General features: G+C 41.3%; 1 protein-coding gene and 1 long non-coding RNA gene across 2 annotated transcripts in view; one reads left to right on the top strand and one right to left on the bottom strand.

The window, feature by feature from the left end:
- The window catches only part of LOC145424396 (uncharacterized), a 223,292-nt gene that overhangs the window by 128,443 nt on the left and 72,251 nt on the right, over positions 1-22,598 (bottom strand). The window lies entirely within an intron of this gene.
- Positions 707-5,638, top strand: LOC113016212 (frizzled-7-A-like). The gene has a single exon (XM_080297185.1). The coding sequence runs from the start codon at positions 1,105-1,107 to the stop codon at positions 2,764-2,766; it is 1,662 nt and encodes a 553-aa protein (XP_080153311.1). The 5' UTR covers positions 707-1,104; the 3' UTR covers positions 2,767-5,638.

Genomic DNA, 22,598 nt, shown 5'->3' with positions numbered 1-22,598 from the left:
ATAAGATTCAATAAGAACATAATGAATGTGCAGAATGATCACTTCCAAAGATATTTTTGTGATTTCTTTTAATGACCGAAGCCAGACTTCCACTCTTGTTTTATTTGTAGATATTCACTCATTGATGTTATATTTTAAAGTTTTTGTTGCAATTTTTTGCTTCACTCCTTTAATTTTAAGGCTATAAAATAAACAAATAAATAAATAAAATATATAAAAATAAAAATAAATAAATATTTATTTTGTAAATACTTTGTATTTGTTACATTTTCTCTATCAGGATTATGTTATACTTCTGTTTTCAGTTTGCTTTGACTGAAAACCACTCTAGTTTTTATATGTGCTAAATGAATGAGTATAATAGAAAGGTTTTATTTGGTTAGGAAACAATTTGCCATCAGTAATCTGCACATAAAATGAAGCAAGAAGTACTGAGCACTTACACTATTTCCACCTGACTTTGAATGCACAGGAGGATTTCTTCTTTATTTCATTGAAATAAACAGAAACAGTTAAACTCTGCAGGATTCCTACACTCGCTTTCCTTTAGCAACGCCCCGCCCCCTTTCAGCAGCAGTGACCAATAAGTCAGGAGACTCCTGAAAAAACAAAGTGTGTGATTGGAGCAGAGGAGGCTGGTTTCAAGGAACCCCCTCTCACTCTGCTCTTTTGCTGGGGAAGCGGGGAGAGGGAGGGGTGCCTGAAAACCATCAGAAACAGACAGAGTGTGAAGGGTCCTGCAGACTGAGGAGAAAGAATAGAGGTCTGGCAACTTCACAGACAGACGGACAAGCTGTGGATTTACTGTTAAACTTAACTGCAGTCCAGACTACTTGATCCACATTGGACTGTGGGTGACTCTCAGGGAGAGTTTTACTGCTTCATTGTGTGAGAGAAAGGACTTTTCTTTGAGATATGACTCTGAAAGGATTCATAAGCAGACCATCACCTTTTCCTAAGAGAGGACTATACTTTGAAATACTTTGAATAAATATTTTTTTCTAACATTAGTTGAATAATAAAGGGGTCTTTGCACTGTGTTTGCAACCTTTATTAAAACCTTTTAAAAGTTGATCAAACTTTTTTGGAGTTGGATCTGCTGTCATGGCTTTGGGGGGACACTGCTCCTTTTGCTGGTGGGTTTGGGGATTCACTCTGGTATATCTCTTCCAGCCTTGCAACAGTCAGCATGATCGAGGAATTTCCATCCCTGAGCATGGCTTCTGCCAGCCCATCTCCATCCCCCTGTGCACTGACATTGCCTACAACCAGACCATCATGCCCAACCTGCTGGGGCACACCACCCAGGAGGACGCCGGGCTCGAGGTGCACCAATTTTATCCTCTGGTCAAAGTCCAATGCTCCTTGGACCTTAAGTTCTTCCTGTGCTCCATGTACGCACCGGTCTGCACCGTTCTAGACCAGGCAATCCCTCCCTGCAGATCTCTGTGTGAGCGGGCTCGGCAGGGCTGCGAGGCACTCATGAACAAATTTGGATTCCAGTGGCCTGAGAGACTGCGCTGTGAGAACTTTCCCATCCATGGGGCAGGAGAGATCTGCGTCGGTCAAAACACCACCGAAACCGAGGGCCCTACCTCGGACCCCACCCCAAGTCTTTCTGAGCTTGTGACCTTTCCTCCATACATTTGGGGCAACCAGCCTTTCTTCTGCCCCCTGCAGCTCCAGGTGCCCTCCTACCTGAATTATCACTTCCTCGGAGTGAAGGACTGTGGCTCCCCCTGTGAGCCCTCCAAACCCAATGGGTTGATGTATTTCCAAGAGGATGAGCTAAAGTTTGGGCGGCTCTGGGTTGGAACCTGGTCTATTCTATGTTGTGTCAGCACCCTTTTCACTGTCCTCACCTATCTGGTGGACATGAAGCGGTTCCGATACCCAGAGAGACCAATCATCTTCCTGTCAGGCTGCTATTTCATGGTGGCGGTGGCGTACAGCGCTGGCTTCCTGCTGGAGGACCAAGTAGTGTGTGTGGATAGGTTTAAAGAGGATGGCTACAAGCTGGTGGCTCAAGGCACCAAGAAGGAGGGTTGCACCATCCTGTTCATGATCCTCTACTTCTTTGGCATGGCGAGCTCCGTGTGGTGGGTGGTCCTTTCTCTCACTTGGTTCCTGTCTGCTGGGATGAAATGGGGTCACGAGGCTATTGAAGCAAACTCGCAGTACTTCCACCTGGCAGCCTGGGCGGTGCCAGCGGTGAAGACCATCACCATCCTGGCTACGGGACAGGTGGACGGTGACCTGCTCACTGGTGTCTGCTACGTGGGGATCTACAGCGTGGATGCACTGCGTGGTTTCGTGCTGGCGCCTCTGTTTGTCTACCTCTTCATCGGAACTTCTTTCCTGCTGGCTGGCTTTGTATCACTCTTCCGTATCCGCACCATCATGAAGCACGACGGCACAAAGACCGAGAAGCTCGAAAAGTTGATGGTGCGAATTGGTGTGTTTAGCGTGCTGTACACAGTGCCTGCCACCATTGTCATCGCCTGCCATTTCTATGAGCAGGCCTTCAGATCGCAGTGGGAGGTAACCTGGCACATGCAGACCTGCAAGCACTTTGCTGTGCCATGCCCAGCATCAAACTTTGCATCAAACACGCCAGACTTCACCGTCTTTATGATCAAGTACTTGATGACCCTTATTGTGGGCATAACATCAGGGTTCTGGATCTGGTCAGGGAAAACTCTACAGTCGTGGCGTCGTTTTTATCAAAGACTGATCAATAGCAGCCAGGGAGAAACCACCGTGTAGTACCGAAGAAATTAAAAACCTCTAACAGCCTGAGGTTGATGGACTACTTGAGGTAAAGGAGACATTAGTTTAGTGCTCAGTGGATCTTTGAGTGTTTTGGATCTCAGTGTACATACATGTAAGAAACTGTGTCATAAAATAGAAAAAAACTTCCTGAAAATCTGACGTCCACTTCATCTTTTTAACTTTTCAGACTCAAACTGGATTATCAGCCTCTGAAAAACTCAGTGACCTTTTTATTTCATGGGTCTGCCATGGATCTGGAAGTTTCCTGTTCTCTCTCTCTCATTTTTTTAGAAGAAGGAAACAAACGAAGCAAAAAACAAAACAAAGCAAAACACCACTTTGATCTATGGATAAACCTGATTCATTTGTCCAAATCTTAAGATGTGTTTTGTCCTCCCAAAAGATCCAAAAGCCTTAAATTCATATTAAATATTTCATTTTTGTTCAAAGATACTGGCAACAATTTCCTCCAAATTTCCCTGTAACTGATTTCATGATTAATAGATTCATTAATTAGTTATGGATGGTTTAGTCTATAAACAATTGCTTTGTCTTGTTTGGTTTGCCGGTGGTTGATCTGGACCTTCATTTCATTGCACATATCGTTACAAGTAAAAGTCTTGCATTCAAAAGCCTCCTTAGATAAAAGCCAAGGATGGACTCCAACTGTTCTACATCAATGATGATGTGGTTGGTTTTTTTTTTTTTGTTATTGTTGTTTTTTTTAATATGCTATTTATTTCCCTATTTTGTTCAAAGAAAGCTTTACTATATTAACATTGTAGAAACATGAAATAGGTTGTCGGAATAACAACAAAATTACAAATGAGAGTGGTAAAATTCATAGAAATTTAAATTCAGTCCAATTATAAACTCAGCAGTTATAAGAACAGCAGAATAAACATAAAAAAGTTTTTTTTTTGTCATTTTGATTTTTCTTTCTGTAACAGTGGTGTCATGTGATGTCGCCTTCTCTAAAACACAAACTCTCCCCGTCAGGCTGTGGCAGGGTTAGTTCAGCGAGATGACAGGAAGACCAAGTTTTAACAACAAAATCAGTAAAACTGAATCTTTGGAAACAGCCTTGCACCAAAACTTTTTTAATTGAAAATTATAGATGCTTGATGTTGGGATATGGGGGTTGATAATTAAATAAATGTTTTATACTTATTATGTTTATAACACAATAAAACTGCGTGGAGGGGCAGACTAAAGCAAAAACAGAATAATAATATAAAAATTCAGGGAATGTGGCTGAATTCTAGACCACTGTTCATGGAAACTAATAGAAGGCTAACCGGTATGTGTTGATTGTGGCTGTCACAATATCAGAATATCACTACATCATTTATTCCATGTTTTTGGCAACTAAATAAAACTTAAAGAGCAATTATTTGGATTCAATGTAAGTTCCTGGCATGATATTAGTGTTGTATTTTCTGCCATCATATTCAGTATATAGCAACAGCCAAGAGTGTGAAGTTCAACTGTGATCCTTATTATTAATGCAGACATTTTGGACTCATCAATCTGTCTCAATACTGCATTTTGAAAGTCTGTTATAATATATAATATAATATACAGGCATAATTTTTAATGACACTATTTAAAGACTTATACTATTTTCGTTATCTATAGCAGGCATTTTAAAATATTTTTGTGTAATTAATCATCCATCCATTCGCGTATCCTTTTCAGGGTCGCGGGGGGCGCTGGAGCCTATCCCAGCTGTCATAGGGCGAGAGGCGGGGTACACCCAGGACAGGTCGCCAGTCTGTCGCAGGGCTAACACATAGGGACAGACAACCATTCACACTCACATTCACACCTAGTGGCAATTTGGATTATCCAATTAACCTATCCCCACAAGCTGCATGTCTTTGGACAGTGGGAGGAAGCCGGAGTACCCGGAGAGAACCCACGCAAACACGGGGAGAACATGCAAACTCCACACAGAAAGACCCCGGCCTGATGGTGGAATTGAACTCAGGACCTTCTTGCTGTGCGGCAACAGTGCTAACCACCGTGCCACCATGCTGCCGTGCTGCTGCTGTAATTAATCATGATTTTAATAATTTTATGCTAAAACAAATCTCTCTTAATTTGGACATTAGGTTAGGACATCATGGCTTCAGTAAATCATGATTAGTGACCCATGGTGCCCTGTGAAACGTCACATTATAGTAATTAGATGTGTAGAAGTTACAGTCATAGGAAAGCCTTTAATAAAGTGTTAATAAAACAGACCTATAATTCATAGAGCTCTCCAGTCACCTCACCAAATTCACAGCAGAAAACATTTTTACCATTAAAAATGTCTCCACAGCACTTAGTTCACATGAAATTTAAAAACAGGAGTTCCAGAGCACAATAATTATCACCTGCAACTATGTTTTTGCAGTTTGCTGTAACTCTCATAGAAACTCTGTCCTGTCTGATTTGTAATTCATTCATCAAATCGCTGCTATTTTATTTGACCTTCAGCCCTTCAGAAAACATATCAGAACCAATGGCTTAAAAGTATTTATTTTTACAGGTAGACTGTTTCACAGTTTTGAGACATCAGCAGCAAAAAGCTACATCCACAATTTTTCTCTCTGAGGAATTTTGATGTCCAGGACGAGAAGTGAGAGAATATCATAAATGTAACTGAGTTCAGCATTATTTAAGGCTTAAGATAAAAGTCAAAGTATTTTAAAATCAGCATTATAAGAGGCTGGATGTGGTGGTTCAGGAAAGTGTTTATAACAGTGTCATGTTTATAAATGTATTTATGTTTAACAAGCATCATGTTTGTATTTCTGTGAGGTTACCTGTCTTCAGCTCGTAGAGTTTTTCAGAATAAATTGCTCAAGTTTGTAACTTCTGAAAAGAACTCATTGATACATGAAATTCCATCCATCCAGCTATGAATCCATCCATTTTCTTCTGCTCTTCCCCGGGTTGCGGGGGCAGCAGTCTAAGCAGAGAAGCTCAGGCTTCCCTCTCTCCGACCACCTCCTCCAGCATGTCCGGGCATTCCCAGACCAGCCAAGATAATCTCTTCAGTGCATCCTGAGTCTACCCCAGGGCCTCCTCCCGGTGTTAGATGCCCGATCCATCTTAACTGGCTCCTTTCATGAAATGATTCTGAATAATCATAGAAAGTCTAAGTGTCATGGTCGATTTGCTTTTGTTAAAATTTAAACATTTCTCTGAAACCAGAAAGCAGAGTTCAGTCTTTTTCTTACATGACAGAAAGAAGAGCCGAAGATTATGCTGAACACAGCAATGAACCATTAAGTTACACTATCAGACATCAAAGTACTCATCACTTCATACATAAAAGTAAGTAAAAGCACAGAAGGAACTAAACTCTTTCACTGGGAAGGAATCTGACTCTCCCTTGAAGGTAACTTGTCTCCATCTAGTGCTAAAAACATTAAATAAATTTTCACCCAAAGGTTGAAAATACAACTCTTGAAATTCAGCAGCATTCACACTGACATAACAAGGTTAAACAAAGGAAGATGACAGAGAAATGATGAGAGAGCATTAACATTGGGGTTTTTTTTAACCTTATGTTGAAGCAAAGTCGGCAAACCAAAGATCTTTTTTTTATGCTTATCTATTTATTTGTAGATTTGACTGTCATGACATAAAAACACATTCAGAAAATCATTAATATAATAAATAAATCACTTAATAGTACTACTTCTACTTGTAACAACAACAACAACAACAACAACAACAACAATAATAATAATAATAATACGACTGCTCCGACCACTTTTTCTTTGTCTTTGTTTTTTAAGTTAGTTTTCAGCGTTTCTAAATCGGCAAAATCATCACCATTGGGTACATTAGGTATGACAGTGACACTCTAGTTTCTATTGGTATACAATGTACTCACAATTCGAAGTTTTTAACTCCGGATCCGAGCTGGCCGAGTGAGATCTTGAGGGAGAACAAAGGGAAGCGGCGGCAGCCTAGAGGGAAGCGAGCCGATGTCAGGAACAGGCTGAGAGTTCGTGCACACCGCACACCTCTGCCTAGCATCCTGCTCGCCAACGTCCAGTCACTGGAGAACAAGCTTGACGACCTCAGGGCCAGGGTAAAGTTCCAGAGAGACATTCGGGACTGCAATCTCCTCTGCTTCACCGAGACATGGCTGAGCCCAGCGGTGCCGGACCACGCCATCCAGCCGGCCGAGTTCTTCTCAGTTCACCGCATGGACAGGACACGGGACTCGGGGAAGTCAAGGGGAGGCGGCGTGTGTTTAATGGTGAACAACAATTGGTGCAACAGTGCGAACGTTGTTCCTCTCACACGCTCCTGCACACCAAATCTGGACCACTGCTACACTACGGTCAAGGACGGCTACAAGGCACAATCCTGCCCTCCGTTTGGCAAATCTGATCACGCCGCCATCTTCCTCATGCCAAAATACAAACAAAGGCTGAAACAGGAAGTTCCGGTTCAGAGGAAGATCGCGCGCTGGACGGATCAATCGGTGGCCGCGTTACAGGACGCACTCGATGACGCAGACTGGGGCATGTTCAGAAACAGCTCCGATGATGATGTCAAGGTGTTTACGGAAGCGGTTGTGGGATTCATCGGGAAACTAGCGGATGATACCGTGGAGACAAAGACTATCACAACGTTTCCCAACCAGAAGCCGTGGGTGGATAAAACCATCCGCGACGCTCTGAGATCCCGCACTGCTGCCTACAACACGGGACTCACGACGGGGGACATGGACCCGTACAAAGCCGCGTCATATAACGTGCGGAGGGCGGTGAAAGAGGCGAAGCAGCGCTACGGGAGGAAACTAGAGTCACAACTCCAACAGAGTGACTCTAGGAGCCTGTGGCGGGGACTAAGGACAATAACAGACTATAAAGCACCAACAACCGGTATGATGAACGCGGCCGTGACTCTGGCAGACGAGCTGAACACTTTCTATGCTCGCTTCGAGGCTGCAGCTAAGGACTCCAACAATGCTAGTGCTAGCGGCGCTAACGGCTGCAGACAGGAAGATACTGCCAGCACCGGAAACGTGCTCGTCATCTCCGAGCATGAAGTAAGGAGAGCCTTCAAGAGAGTGAACACCAGGAAAGCAGCAGGACCAGACGGCATCCCAGGTCGTATCCTCAGAGACTGCGCATACCAGCTAGCTCCTGTGTTCACTGAGATATTCAACATCTCTTTTTCTCAGTCGGTGATCCCCACATGCTTCAAAGAGTCCATCATTGTTCCTGTCCCGAAGAAACCCCACCCTGCTTCTCTCAATGACTATCGCCCTGTAGCCCTCACCTCAGTAGTGATGAAGTGCTTTGAACGCCTGGTCAGAGACTTCATCATTTCTTCACTACCAGACACACTGGACCCACTACAGTTCGCTTACCGTCCAAATCGTTCCACATACGATGCCATCTCTCATCTCCTCCACACATCACTCACTCACTTGGACACTAGAAGGGGGAATTATGTTAAAATGCTCTTCATAGACTACAGCTCTGCATTTAATACCATAATTCCCTCCACACTCACCACCAAGCTGGAGCATCTGGGACTCAGCTCATCTATGTGTCAGTGGATCTCCAACTTCCTAACTGGCAGACCACAGGCAGTAAGGATGGGCGGACATGTCTCAGCCTCCACCACTCTCAGCACTGGAGCCCCCCAGGGGTGTGTTCTGAGCCCCCTGCTGTATTCTTTGTACACATATGACTGTGTGGCCACTACCAGCTCCACCACCATCATCAAGTTTGCTGACGACACCGTCGTGGTGGGCCTGATCTCTGATAACAACGAGACGGCCTACCTGAAGGAGATTAGGAATCTGGAAAACTGGTGCCAGAGGAACAACCTCCTTCTAAACGTCAGTAAGACAAAGGAGCTGATAGTGGACTTCAGCACTAAGCAGGAGAGGAACTACCAGACCCCCGTCATCAACGAGTGCCCAGTGGAGAGAGTGGACAGCTTCAAATACCTCGGAGTTCACATCACGCAGGACCTGTCATGGTCCTGTCACATCAACACCGTGGTGAAAAAGGCCCGTCAGCGTCTCTACCACCTCAGATGTTTGAGAGACTTCCAACTGCCCTCCAAGGTGCTCAGGAACTTTTACTCGTGCACCATAGAGAGCATCCTGACGGGAAACATCTTAACCTTTTTTTTTTTTTTTTCCTTTTTTTGTGTCCCGTTTGGATCTATAGCCATCAGAATTGTTGTCTTAAGGCCAAGAAAGATGCCAAGCGGATTTATTTTACCAAGTGGATCATCATGGCCTTGCCATATTGGTCCATTTGATTGACCTTTATTATAATTATGAATTTATTTTATTTTCAGTTGCTACAAACGGGACAGACATGACTGGGGGATAGGACAGGGAGAAAGAATGAAAGAAAGAGAGGGAGAGAAAGAAAACCAAAGGGGAGAAGAGACAGTGAGAAGGGGGGGAAGAAAGAAAAAAAACAAACAAAAAAACAAAAAACAAAAAAAACAAAACACCTGGGTCACCTGTATGGAGAAACATTACAAAACATTCCAAAGGTTTCTCCATGTAACGATCTGCTAGGGAGTGTGGGGAGCCACAGCCCCGTCCACCAGGGTATGAAGCAGGTATGGAGGAGATCAAAACTCCAGACATCCAGAGGCCCCCAGAACACAAGAGACCAAGGAAGACCAACAGAGGGGCAGCCGCGCCACTGTCCCAGTAAGAGCTGAGGAGAGTCCCAGATGAGGGCTCACTCAACAGCCGCGGAGCAGAAGCCAGGGGGAGTTGCAGTGACGCGCCCGTGAGCTCCGCCGGCAGCCAGCTGTGCCTGAGTGACCGAGCCCCAGGCCGAGAGGCCGGGGGCACCCCACCTCCGAAGTGGCCCGAGCGAGCCCCAGGCTCCAGGCCCCGATAAGCGGCCGCCAAGGAGTGAGCCGGTGTGTACCCGGACGCCCACCCCCGGACACAAAGAACCACCAACGCACCGACACCTGAGGGAGTCTGCCACTGGCAGGGGAAGTGGTGGTGGGTGGAGATAGGCCTCCAAACCTTGGAGGGCCTGAGATGTCCCCAGAGAGGTGGCGTCTGATACCCAACCTGACATATAGACACAGACATACAGGCACACACAGACACAAACATCCATTCCCACCCTCATGCTCTCATATGCACTTACTCCACACTCAACCAACGTGGAGACAGACATAAAGAGACACTGTACACACGATCACACTCCCCAAGCGAAACATCACCATGCAGGACAGACGAGCTCTACAGAGGGTTGTGCGGTCAGCTGAGCGCACCATCCGCTCCGAGCTCCCTGACCTGCACTCAATCTACAGCAGGCGGTGCTGGACCAAGGCCAGGAAGATCATGAAGGACCTCAGCCATCCCAACAACGGACTGTTCTCTCTGTTGAGGTCAGGAAAGCGATTCCGCTCCCTGAAGACCAACACAGAGAGACTGAGGAGGAGCTTCTTCCCGCAGGCGATACGGTCTCTCAATCACACCACCACACAGTACTAGAGATGGACCGATCCGATATTACGTATCGGTATCGGTCCGATACTGACCTAAATTACTGGATCGGATATCGGAGAAAAATAAAAAATGTAATCCGATCCATTAAATATCACGAAAGCACCTCACAAAACTTGCAACACGCCGTAACTCACCTCAGAACGTTAGCACGTCGGAGCAGTATGCATCACGTGATAGAGCGGCTGTGGCATGTGGGACCTGTAGGTGGTCTGGATAGCATGTGGAGCTTCGCTAGCAACCCGGCATTTCATCTCCGACAAAGTTATCCCCGAGAGAAGTAAAGCAAGTGTGTAAGTCCATCTCTGAATGTTTGTAAAGCATTCCTGCGTTAAGCTTACCAAACGATATATGGAGCGACTGCCTCTTCTGGCTGCTACTTCAATCATGAAACTGCTTAATGATCAGCTGATCGGCTTTTCTGTCGCGAGTCCGTCTCTCTGGTTTGTTTTTGGCTCACTTTGCACCAGAAAGAGGAAACCATCGGCTGAACAACAGCAGCACGTTTAAGCTTGATCAGCTGTTGTTAGAATTTATTTATTATTACTTTCTACTCCAGGATCTTTTTCTACGTAGCTGACGGCTGGTAACTGTGCAGGGGCGGATCTAGCAAAGTTTAGCCAGGGGGGCCGATAGGGCATTGACAGGGAAAAGGGGGCACAAAGACATACTTTTCTTTCTTATTCTCATTTAAAATGTCTAGCTTTTAATAAATAATTATCCGAATCTTACACCCAAAGTTTTAATTTGATGTAAAATGAATAGAAGTCAATTACTGTATATAGTGACTATTAAGTCTAATATATATACCCTAGTAAGCTATAGTACTTTTTCCTTTGGGAAGGTACCATCTGTGCAGTCTGCAATTTTGTTGAAGAAAGATGTTGAATCTATTTAATATTTCTTGAAAAATAATTGATTTCTGTGCATTTTTTTTTCACACTGCATCAAATTAAGGTTGATTACGTTGATTAAGCATCATGAGGTGGAGTGTGAGGGGTGGTTCCCTATTTTTTATTTATTTATTTTTGTTGTTGCTGGGAGTTGGAACCCTATTAGTTAGGTTGCTTAATATTTACGCTAAGTACTCTTTAAAATACCAGAATAGGGAGGATGGTGTAGGTTTAAGTTTATTAGATTGATCAGTATTCCTGAACTATGAAATTTTTTTTTTTGCATATAGGTATAACAGAATAGCTTTAGTGTAGTTGTTGTTTTAAACTTGAGTATGAACTTATACAAAATGCAGCAAGATATTTAAAAAAAAACAGTTTTGTTGATTAAAAAACATTATATCGGATTCATATCGGTATCGGCAGATATCCAAATTTATGATATCGGTATCGGTATCGGACATAAAAAAGTGGTATCGTGCCATCTCTACACAGTACTGACCCACACATATGGTTCTTACACACACACTGGACATTCTGGACATTCTTTTCACTTCATCACTTAAATCACTTTAAGCATATTTGCACTGCACAAGACATAATGTGGATTGCACAACACTGGTCACTACATTCTTCATTTCCAGTTAATACTTGTACAGCTGCTGTTATTGTGTATATATTTATTTATATTTCTTCATACATTCTTATATAGTTCTATATTGTGTATTGTGTATTTTGTTGTACAGTTATTTTATTTTCAACTTTAATTTATATATTTTATCTTATTCTTTCCCAGTTAAATTTACCCTTCATTCTAATTTGTGTTGTACAGTTATTTCATTTTTAACCTTAATTTATATTTTATTCCTTCCTAGTTAAATTTTACCCTTTTTAATTTTTCATATTTATTTCCTATCTTATTCATAGCCTTTTCCTTTTTTGTTTTCTTTAGGTCACGAGCAGTTGTCCAAGCATTTCACTACATATCGTACTGTGTATGACTGTGTACGTGACAAACAAAATTTGAATTAGAATTTTGATTTGAATTTAATAATAATAAAATGAGGCCTGTTAAGATTGCTGTGACTGGTGGCACAGAAGGACTTTGATTTCTTGTAGAAGGACTTTGATACAACATAAACTGTAGAAAATGACCACAGAAGTACAAACAGCAGATAAAAACAAACATCAGTGTTTAATGTCTGAATTTATAAATGTCCATGTTGTAATGGCAGTGGCAGCTTACGGATGTATAACCCTCAGCATGCCTGATCACATCTGCTGAAAGCTTCTTTGTAACATAAAGGTCATTGGAAAAATGAAGCACTGGTCAAAACATAGAGTACATATTCAGTGCAGCATGTTTAATGATATATTAATAACTCATATAAGACAGCTTAGGGTTAGGGTGAAGGTCAGAGCAGAGAAACCTGTGACCAGTAGGTTGGTATTAGAGTTCCTTCTTAGTGTTAGGCTTTTGGATGAGAGCAGACAAAGCCGAGTGTAAAATATCTGAGCCTTTTTTCAAATAAAATGTAGGTTTTTTTAAGGCCATGACTGAATAATTCATATAATTATGAAAAATGTCTCCTAAATCAGGCAAATTTCTGATCACATTGAATCTGATGTTGAGTTGGAGATTCTGATCTTAAAGTCATCCGGAGTTTTCAGTGCAAGAGCAAAATGAGTCTGACAGACGTGGATGGATACTGAAAGATTTTTCTTACCTCCCTCCCTTTCCTCCACAGTTACCCTGAAATTATAAACTCTTTTTCTATCATTTTAATCAGCCTGTAAGATCCAGCAGGACTGAGGACAGGTGGAGATAAAATAGGTGGGTTAACAAAAGGACATGCATCAGGTGTAGAAGAACTCTTAACTAAGTTCAAACACTGAGCCTGATTCAACACAGGCCCCAAAATGTAAACAACAAAAGGTAGAATCTGGTGTAGGTGTAGGTAAATGAAGCCAACACCAGTATACAGAAGCCAAAACACCTTGCTACTACCCTGAATGACCTTTTGCTGTGCACAGTTGCTGCAGATTTATCTGCTGCACATCCATGATGAGACTCTTGGTGAGCACTTGCTTACTCTCCTCTGTTTGAAATACTTTATATCACCTCTGTTCCTGCGAAAAGTCACCAGTACAGTTCATCTTTCCACCACCAGTGGGCAACAGATCACAGGGAAACATTCCTCAGTGTTACAGCCCAGTACTGCTAGTCAGCAGTCCCCAACCTTTTTTGCGCCACGGACTGGTTTATGCCCAACAATATTTTCATGGACCGGCCTTTAAGGTGTCGCGGATAAATACAACAAAATAAAACTAGTACCGGTACCAAAAAAAAGAAGGTTTATTCATAACACACGTGAAAAGACCCAGAAAAACCGAGTAAACGATAAAAACGATAACAAAATAACGCTTAAAACCGATAAAAACCCTGAAAACTATACATTTCACACCTGAGCCTCAACTCTCGCGACCCGGTACCAAACGACTCACGGACCGGTACCGGTCCGAGGCCCGGGGGTTGGGGACCGCTGCTCTAAGTAATGTCTTGAAAGATCTTTAACGATGTTCCACTTTCTAAAAAGAATCTAAAACGATGATTTTTAGGGTTTTAAAATTAGATGACTAAGGCCTGCTACATCATGCAGTTTACATTTTTTCTGAAATCACCAACACCCATATGTATCTGTTTAATAAAAGAAGATAAATAAGAGTAATTTTTCCCTTTAGCTGGAGTGGTTAGGACTGCAGAAAACAAGATGATGGAGGCTTTAGAAGCAGATGAAAATCACACTTACAACATGTCATAGTCCCCAGACCTAGCTTTGTTGAGGTGGCTGTAAGGTGGCTTTGGTAGCTGTGGGTGTGGATGAAAACTACTGTAGGTCTTCAAGTGGTGGGAGTGGTTTCAGAAACTCCTTGGCAGACACCCATTGCTCATCATTTGCAATCAATACAGCATTTGAAACTAGCTTTTGTCACCGCTTGTAACCTGATTGTTGATTTCGTCATGTTATAGAGAAGCTCTGTCCTCTTTCTTCTCAGATAAAAACTTCTGTTTGTTTGTTTTTACCTTTTTGTTTACTCATGTCTCCTTCTAGGAATCATCCTGCCTCCTACTTAACTACATACCTGCCTGACCCCACTTACCCTGCCTGCTAAAATGTATCTTTTGATTCCCACTTGCTCAATTACCTTTTAAAGCAAACTTACCTGTGTAGCTTTTCCACATGAAAACTACACTAAACCTCATTAAACCTGTTACATTTCTTGACTGTGTCCCTCATTTAAACTGTTCAGGTGAAACCTCGACAGCTTGTCCGTGCATCTGTTTCAAAGAACAGTTCAGCTCTGGGACAAAGATCTAGGATCTTGGTGAACTTGCATTGCCACAGGTGGAGATCCGAGATAGATAAAAGCATGTTAAATAAGTTGGAGTCATTTTCAAAGTGCATGGATAACCTGTTCGTTATGTATTGTCCTACTATTTAAAGTATTTTGGGGCTGCTTTTGTAGGTACAAAGGGTTCTGATTGGTCTATATAAGGTGATGGCAAAGGTATAATGGGTACAGGTATCACATATCTGTTTATAAATGGAAAGAATGAACATGATGCCAAGAAAATAATGAGGACAATTAGCGTTCATGAAGTAAATGGCCTGTATTTATATAGCGCTTTACTAGTCCCTAAGGACCCCAAAGCGCTTTACATATCCAGTCATCCACCCATTCACACACTGGCTACATTGTAACCACAGCCACCCTGGGGCGCACTGACAGAGGCGAGGCTGCCGGACACTGGCGCCACCGGGCCCTCTGACCACCACCAGTAGGCAACAGGTGAAGTGTCTTGCCTAAGGACACAACGACCAAGACTGTCCAAGCCAGGGCTCGAACCGGCAACCTTCCGATTACAAGGCGAACTCCTAACTCTTGAGCCACGACCGCCCCTAAATATTAGTCCTGTGGTGTATTTGACTAAACTGGGAACTTTATATAATATCTATTATATAATATCTGTGTGGCAGGCAGGATGTGGACATAAATGCAGGACAGGAGGCAGAACATCAACTCAAAAAGCAGCCTTAATGCTGAACTCTTCACTAACTGAGCAGGAGCAAAGAATTAAAAAGTAGGACTCTCTAGGGCAACATAAAGAGGAGGAAACACACAACTGTGAGCTGACGCTCAGACAATATACACACATGCCAGTTAATGAGAGCAGAGGAAACAGATGACACTAAATAGGAAAACAAGACAAAGAAAAAGCTGCCGTTGGTCACTCTGTACAGCTCCCAAGCTGATCTATTTATTTATTGAATTCATATCTTGCATTACTTCACTATTGGATATAGGTTTGACTTTTATACATTGTCCTTTATCTTTCTTAATTCTTAGTTCTTCTTTACAGTAAGATGAGAGAGAAACAGTATTTCAGTTCTCCTGTATGTCCTGTACATGCAGAAAATTTACAATAAAAATCTTTGACTCTTGGCCCAAACTTAACACAAAACTACAGAAAACTCAATTTTTGCTTGTTTCTGCTTGCATATAATTACTAAGCCTTATATTTAGTGCTTAATCTGAATTATTAACTCTAAAAATTGTTCAGATTATCTCAGTTACTAACAACAGCACTGAGTAGTTATCATATCTGTTGATACGTGTGTGAAGTCTAAATCAAATCTCTTACTGTCCTAATCCTATCACATGTAGCACTCATACAGCAATTATTAACATCTACACATAAATAATTGAGCTGCGGCTCGTTTTTACTGTTATGTCACAGCTGTTAATATGGTTCACGTGCATTCATCATCCATGAAATGTTGAATTGCACAAAAAGCTCAGAAAGTCATCTGCTGCTCCGTGTCTCCTTCAGCTGCTGTATAGAGTGCAGGTGGAGGAGAGGTTTGTTCAACAACAGCATTTCAGGTAAAATGTTTTATTGCATGAGTTAACATCATGAATTAACCATAAATGTGAGCATGGCACATGTTCAGTTTATCTTAATCATTACATTTACACTAACAGAATCTTTAAAGCTTACACCTAACTGTATTTTACAAACTGTAAATATCCTGTTTCCACATGAGGAAGGAAAGACGTGTCAGAGCTTCGTTCCAGTGAGCTCCCATGGAACTACATTTTGTCTTTCTTTTTGTTTTTTATGTCAGGAGCTCTTTTATTAGCTGAGATGCTTTGTGAATACCTTTCATCCTTGCCAGGATTTGGTGCTAATCAACGTCATCATTCTAAGAACCTTCTTCAATTTACGTCACCAGGAGCTTCGTTTAGAACTGTGAAGCTCTGGGGATACAGGAAAATGTCTGCAGGAGAAAAAAGGTCCAGCAATTTGATGGTTAAAATCAAAATTCATTTCCAATTATCCTTTAACCTCAACCAGAGTCCACCCTCAAACTTAAAGTGAGGTTCAAACCCTCAAGCAAATCCTTAAAACGTCTTCCAAACAAAGCTGAAGTTCATATTGGGCCTCATAAAGATAGAAAAACAAACACATGCATGCTCTGAGCCATCTGATCGGCACAGTGACTTCCTGTCCTCTGCTGCCGCTGGACTCGGATGAAAACAGGCTCTTTTGTTTCCGACTGTTACAATAGTGGGAGCTCTGGTCATCACACCGGCTCCCAGCAAACAAAAGCACACAAACACACCACACACTCAGGGTTGTTTGCTTTCCGACTAATGGCTAAACAAAACTGCTTGTCCATGAACACATAAGAAAGACCTTAAATTTGCTTAACAAGCCAAAAACAAATGTAGCTTTGAAGGATCAAAATCGGTAGTTTGGATTGGTCTTAAAATGACCACAAAAAACTGTGAAATTCACACTGAAGTTTGTTCTTCTAACAAATGAAGAGAAAAGAAATATTCCATGAAAATTTGGAAAATCTGGACATTTTTAGTAAAAAGTGTCTATACAATGAAGAGATAACTCCAGTATGCAGGACAAAACCCATATCTGAGAATATATACAGTGGACAGAGTTTGATTAGAGAACAGTGTTATGAACAGACACAACTTAGCTTGAGGTGTTTGAGTCAAAAGAAGAATTTTTTGTAAGAATAAATGAGCATCTAACCATCAGCTCACCATCTTTACTTCATCTCCTATCTTGAAAAACTGAATCAATCTGCCAGATGTCATTCAACTTTCAAAAAGGGGAAGTAAAGTGCAAGAACTGTTTTATATCATACGTTTATTAATATGAACAAAATAAAACAAAACAATTTAAAATACATATATTTCTTTATCGAAACAATCTGAAGAATATTTATTTGTTTGTGTGAAACTGTTGGACTGGGCCATTTTTAACTGCAGCTATAGCTTTGATGTTATGAACTCCCTCCATATAATGATAATTAACTCATAAGAGGCAGAGAAAGCTATTTCCTGCAAAGGCCTGATAATACTTAATAGTGCTGATTCAATGGGCTGATAATACCCGGTCGAGACAGTTTGGAGCCAGTTTCCTGCCAAAACACAGCTTCACTCTTTGAAGAGGAGCCAACCTGCACTCTGTCTGTAATGGTGTATCCATTGTATAACGTTGTAGATAACGTTGCTAAATGAAGCCATATTATATCTTGCACTGAAGTGGAGATTGTTATACATGCATTCATTTTATCACGTTTAGACTACTGTAATTCACTGTTTACATGTCTTAGCAAAAACTCCCAGGTGCGTCTGCAGGTTGTTCAAAATGCTACCGCGAGGCTTCTGATCAAACTCCATTGGCTCCCCATTGAATTCGGATTCCATTTTAAGATTTCAGGTTCTATCTTTTAGAGTTCGTCATGGACAAGCACCAGCTTACATCATTGAACTACTACAGCTCGATGTCCCTAGCAGGTCCCTGAGGTCATGTGATCAGGGCCTTCTAGTTATACAAGGCTGAGAACTAAGGGAGACTGAGCTTTTGCCACTGTGGCCCCCAGACTGTGGAACTCTTTCCCTCTGAGCTTAAGATCTGTGGACTCAGTAGTCTCTTTTAAAACCTACCTTGGTATCTCTGTGTGAAGCACTTTGTGATCTTTTATTTAGAAAGGTGCTATATAAATACAATTTTACTTACTTACTAGTACTACTTACTACTTACTTACTACTACTTACTTCTCCAGCAACAACCACCAGTGATCCCTGCCCCACCCCACAGTAGCTCTAGACTGACTCTATGGTAGTTAAGACAGGACTGAATCATTGCTTCTAACCTTGTCAGTATCATGGCTGTATTTCTATTCACCTCTAAACTCATTTAAAGGACACACTTTTAAGTTTTCATGAAAAGCACCTCAGTCTTTTTGGCATAATAAACCTTTTCCTTCCTGGTAGGACATCTGTAATGGGACATTCAAACATACTAAAGGGTTGGGTGGGTACACAGGTCATAAGCTTTTTTTCATGGTGAACAGTTCATGCTGGTCCTTTCTGGTTTGTTTGTGGACTTCAGAGCTTTTTGAGATTTACAACTTTATTTTGGCTTTTAGCTCCTGTTTTTGTTAGCTGGCGAGGTTCAGCTGCACCAAGGGTTTGATTTTTGGGCCTTGTTCTTTGCTTCCTTCATTTCTGCTGCAGAATAAAGCAACATCAAACTCTGTGATCACAATCCGCAGAGCTAAACTTCCGACTCAGGCTGGTGGTCTTTATTGAACAGAAACTGGAGTGTGTTTTTTTAAAAACAAACAAACAAACAAACAAAAAAAAAACTGGTGAATTGAAGGGAGATTACAAATAACCAGTAAAAATATATTTGATTCAGGTGCTTTCTGTTTTTGTCCATTTTTAATGTGTGTAAAAATCAGCAGTATTCAATGATTACTGACTGTGTTTATAGTTAGGAGAAACTGACCTGATGGTTGAATCTGTTTGTTTGTACCAAATAGAATCATCGGCCTCTCTGTGTAGACTTAGTGAGTTAACAGTTTCTCACCACTCAAAACTTGAGTGAGGAGTTACTGTTGGGTTTATTCCTTAAAATGGCTTTTAGATTCACTGACTGAGATCAGTCCAAACCCATCACTGTTCACGGAGTGCCCTGATTTTTAACTGATATCTAACGTGTGCCAGGTAAAGACACGTGTTGGATTTCCAAGAAGAGGAGGGTGAACCAGGCTGGTGTTCCTGCTCTCAGCTCAACTGCAGGTTTATCAGAGTTGGCAGAACGTTGCAGCATTTCCTTGTTTCCCTTTGGGAGTAGACAATGTGAGAGTGAGGACTCGTCTTCCTGCCTCTGACCACATTTTCTCAAATCACAGCACTATTGTCCTGAAAAGGAAGATGGTAATTAAAGCGAAGGTGGAGGGCAGCGAGGTTCCTGCAGCTCACCCTCTTTCATGTCTCTGTGTGGCTCTGTGTGCGTGTTTATAAATCTCTATAAGGACCCAGAGTGTGGCTTTAAAACCTGAATTCCCAAACCTTCCCAGTACTAAGAGTCGTGATGAAGTCTGAAGAACATTCTAACACTTTTCAAGGCTGTGATTATACTCTATCGTAGACATGATCATGGACCATTAGAGAAAAGTTTCCAGAACAATAAATCCTGTTATACTGATTAAAAAGTCGAAAAGAGCAGGCATACAAACATCCACATATGCTGAAAATGAAATGAAATGTCAATCAAATGCTACTGAACTTTTGGTCACAGTATATTCAAGGCCTGTGAGGTTCTCCTTGAGTTTATAACGTCTGGTAAAGATGCTGTCATCATCCTGGAGTTTGACCTAGTGTTTTGAGTCTTTGAGAACAGTTCATGATTTACTTTGGGTTCATGATTTCATTTATATTGTTTCATCTTTTGTATTCACTCTGGTTTTAGTTTGTTATCTATCTGTGTCCCCCGTCTTTTTGTATCTAGTTTCCTGTGTTTCCTGTGACACCACATTCATTTCTCTGTTTCCCCATCATATCTGTTCATGAATGTTACATTAGAGTCTCTCTCCTAGTCCTATCATGCCTGCCTCACACAGATCTTCCTTAGAGGAAGTTCTCAATTTGTCATATGTGTGCTCTTCATTGCTTAAATCCAATCAGGCAGTTTGTGTTGCCTTTGTTTGAGTGTGAGTGGGAAACGATTCACTCCACTACCAGTGCCTCTGGACCTCCAACTGTGGACTTCTTCCCTTTTTCAAAAGGTTTCATGGGACTCATTAAACAGGAAATAGTTTCATGTTTGATCCTGAAGCCTCGTTTTTTTTTCTATTCTCATGAGTATTTATTTAAGACCTGACTGCTGTCTCACTGTGGCTCTCTCACTTACATAAGAGAGCGTTTTGTTGAACAAACAGCAGCTTCTTTATCTTCATAGGAGCTGGAGCTGACCAATCGCACAGCTGGCTGCAGTGCCTGATGACATCACTGAGTCACATGTGTCATGTGTGTTTCCTGTAGGACATGTAACAAATATTAAAAACAAAACCTTTGACTTGGACAAGCTAATTTTTTTCATTTTTTCTTAGAATTTATCTGTAGAATTTTGAAATTAATTTAATTAGAACAAATTTGGCTACTCAGTGCTGGCCTTTCTCATTAAACAAAAATATTACAATAATTATTATTTTTTAAATTACAATAATTATGTTTATTATTGTTTATTTTATATTTGTCATTGTCAGTTTTTTCATCTATTATTGTGTTTTTTATTTCTATATTTATTTCATTTTTGGCTGTAACCTTATGTCAGGGCAAGAAATTGTTATGGAAATTTTAACAATAACCTGCAACACACCCAGTGAGCTTGATTTGAAGTGGGTTTAATCAACACATTGCAATGTGGAGAGAATCCCAGTGAAACACCAGCACCATCTCTGAATTGTGGCCACCGCCCTTACAACTTATATAGAGACACAGACAAGGAACATTCCACAAAATCTTACATGTTGGCCCCTCTCACGGGGGGGGGGGGGGGGGGGGGGGGGGGGGGGCTATGCCTTCTCCCTCACAGAGATTATGACAGAAATTATGACCTTGTTTTCTGCTTGGCCGTCACCTAAGGATTTACATCCCTGATAAGCTGGAGGAGTCTCACTATCTGTTGATGTCTCCCATTACAATGGCCTCACTGTGTTAACTTTCCACATGCATGTAAACTAGTGACAGGAGTGCTCTTATTATTACATAAAGTGATAAAGTGATATTACTATAACTAATGTGATATAATTAAATATGTGATTAATATATGAGAAAAGAAACCTGCCACCACATTCCCACCCTTTGTGATACCACAATTAAGAATTAAAAATAATTTATTAAGAATTACATAAAAACATGGGGATTTCTTTTCTAACTACTGAACATAACATCAGCACAATTACATACTCAAAGAAATTCCATAATGTGCATCTTCCCTATAGTCAGAAGGAAAAAAAACAAATTCACACTTTATGGTCATCTTCGCTCCATCTGAGCCTCCACCCTTTCTTCAAAGGATGGCAGTTATATCATAAAAGAAAACACAATATGAGACCATATACAGAAATGAAACAGCCTTCATTGTTCATCTGCAAAAAAAAAACAACCCTTCAACCTTAGTTACATCAAGCTGCTCTTTCATAAGAACCCGTTGTTTAGATAAGGAAGTCTTTCAGTGTGTGATATATTTTCCACTTTATCATTAAATCCATCAACCCATGTTTCCTAATTTATTAACTGTTTCTGTAAAAGACCCTCATCCCCAGTGTTATTGGGGATTGAGGCACACATGCCTCACCAAACATCACACACACTCCTTTGTGCCATTTGTTTTGCCCTGTCCAGATGTTTGCCATAAAGGACAGTGACTATATTTGTACCTATAGGTAAGTGAATACCACAAACATAAACTAACGTCAATCTTAGTGCTTCCCAAAGTCTGGGGTAAAACCCATAAGTAGCCATGAATTTCCACACAGCCAACATATATTAAACACTTCTGAGCTAAATTTACAACAGAGAGATCGATCTTTCCTCTCTATCTATGCAGTGTACTGTACTCTTTACTATTGTAGGGCAATCGACCCATTTAAACAGTGTAAACCCTCTCAAAAGCATTTACAATTATCTTTACTGTCCCCACATCAGTGATTCGGGAAACCAAAACAACCACATTTAACTCCAGAAGAACAACCTCCTTCTTTAGGTGCTTCCAGCATGTTTGAGGCCTATCATGCCTCAATGAAATGTGATGAACCCAAAATCCTACTTTAGGGTATCAAACAATGTGTCAAAGTTAAGTACACATGTCAAAGAACTCACAACTGTTGTTATTATGTTTACTCAGACAATGAGGACCTAATTCACTTACGCATCAGGAACTGACATGCTAGAAAATCAGTCTAGCTACCCTACAAAATATACACAAATAATTATTAGTTAGGTTGCAGTAAAACTTGCATGCTATAACTACT

Source organism: Astatotilapia calliptera, chromosome 23 (assembly GCF_964374335.1).
Source record: "Astatotilapia calliptera chromosome 23, fAstCal68.1, whole genome shotgun sequence".
Taxonomy (NCBI): Eukaryota; Metazoa; Chordata; class Actinopteri; order Cichliformes; family Cichlidae; genus Astatotilapia; species Astatotilapia calliptera.
Note: the sequence above shows the minus strand (reverse complement) of the source record. Positions and strands in the feature narration are given on the sequence as shown.

Excerpts from the sequence above, each read along its gene's own strand:
- LOC113016212 (XM_080297185.1), top strand. The coding sequence starts at position 1,105 with ATGGCTTTGGGGGGACACTGCTCCTTTTGCTGGTGGGTTTGGGGATTC.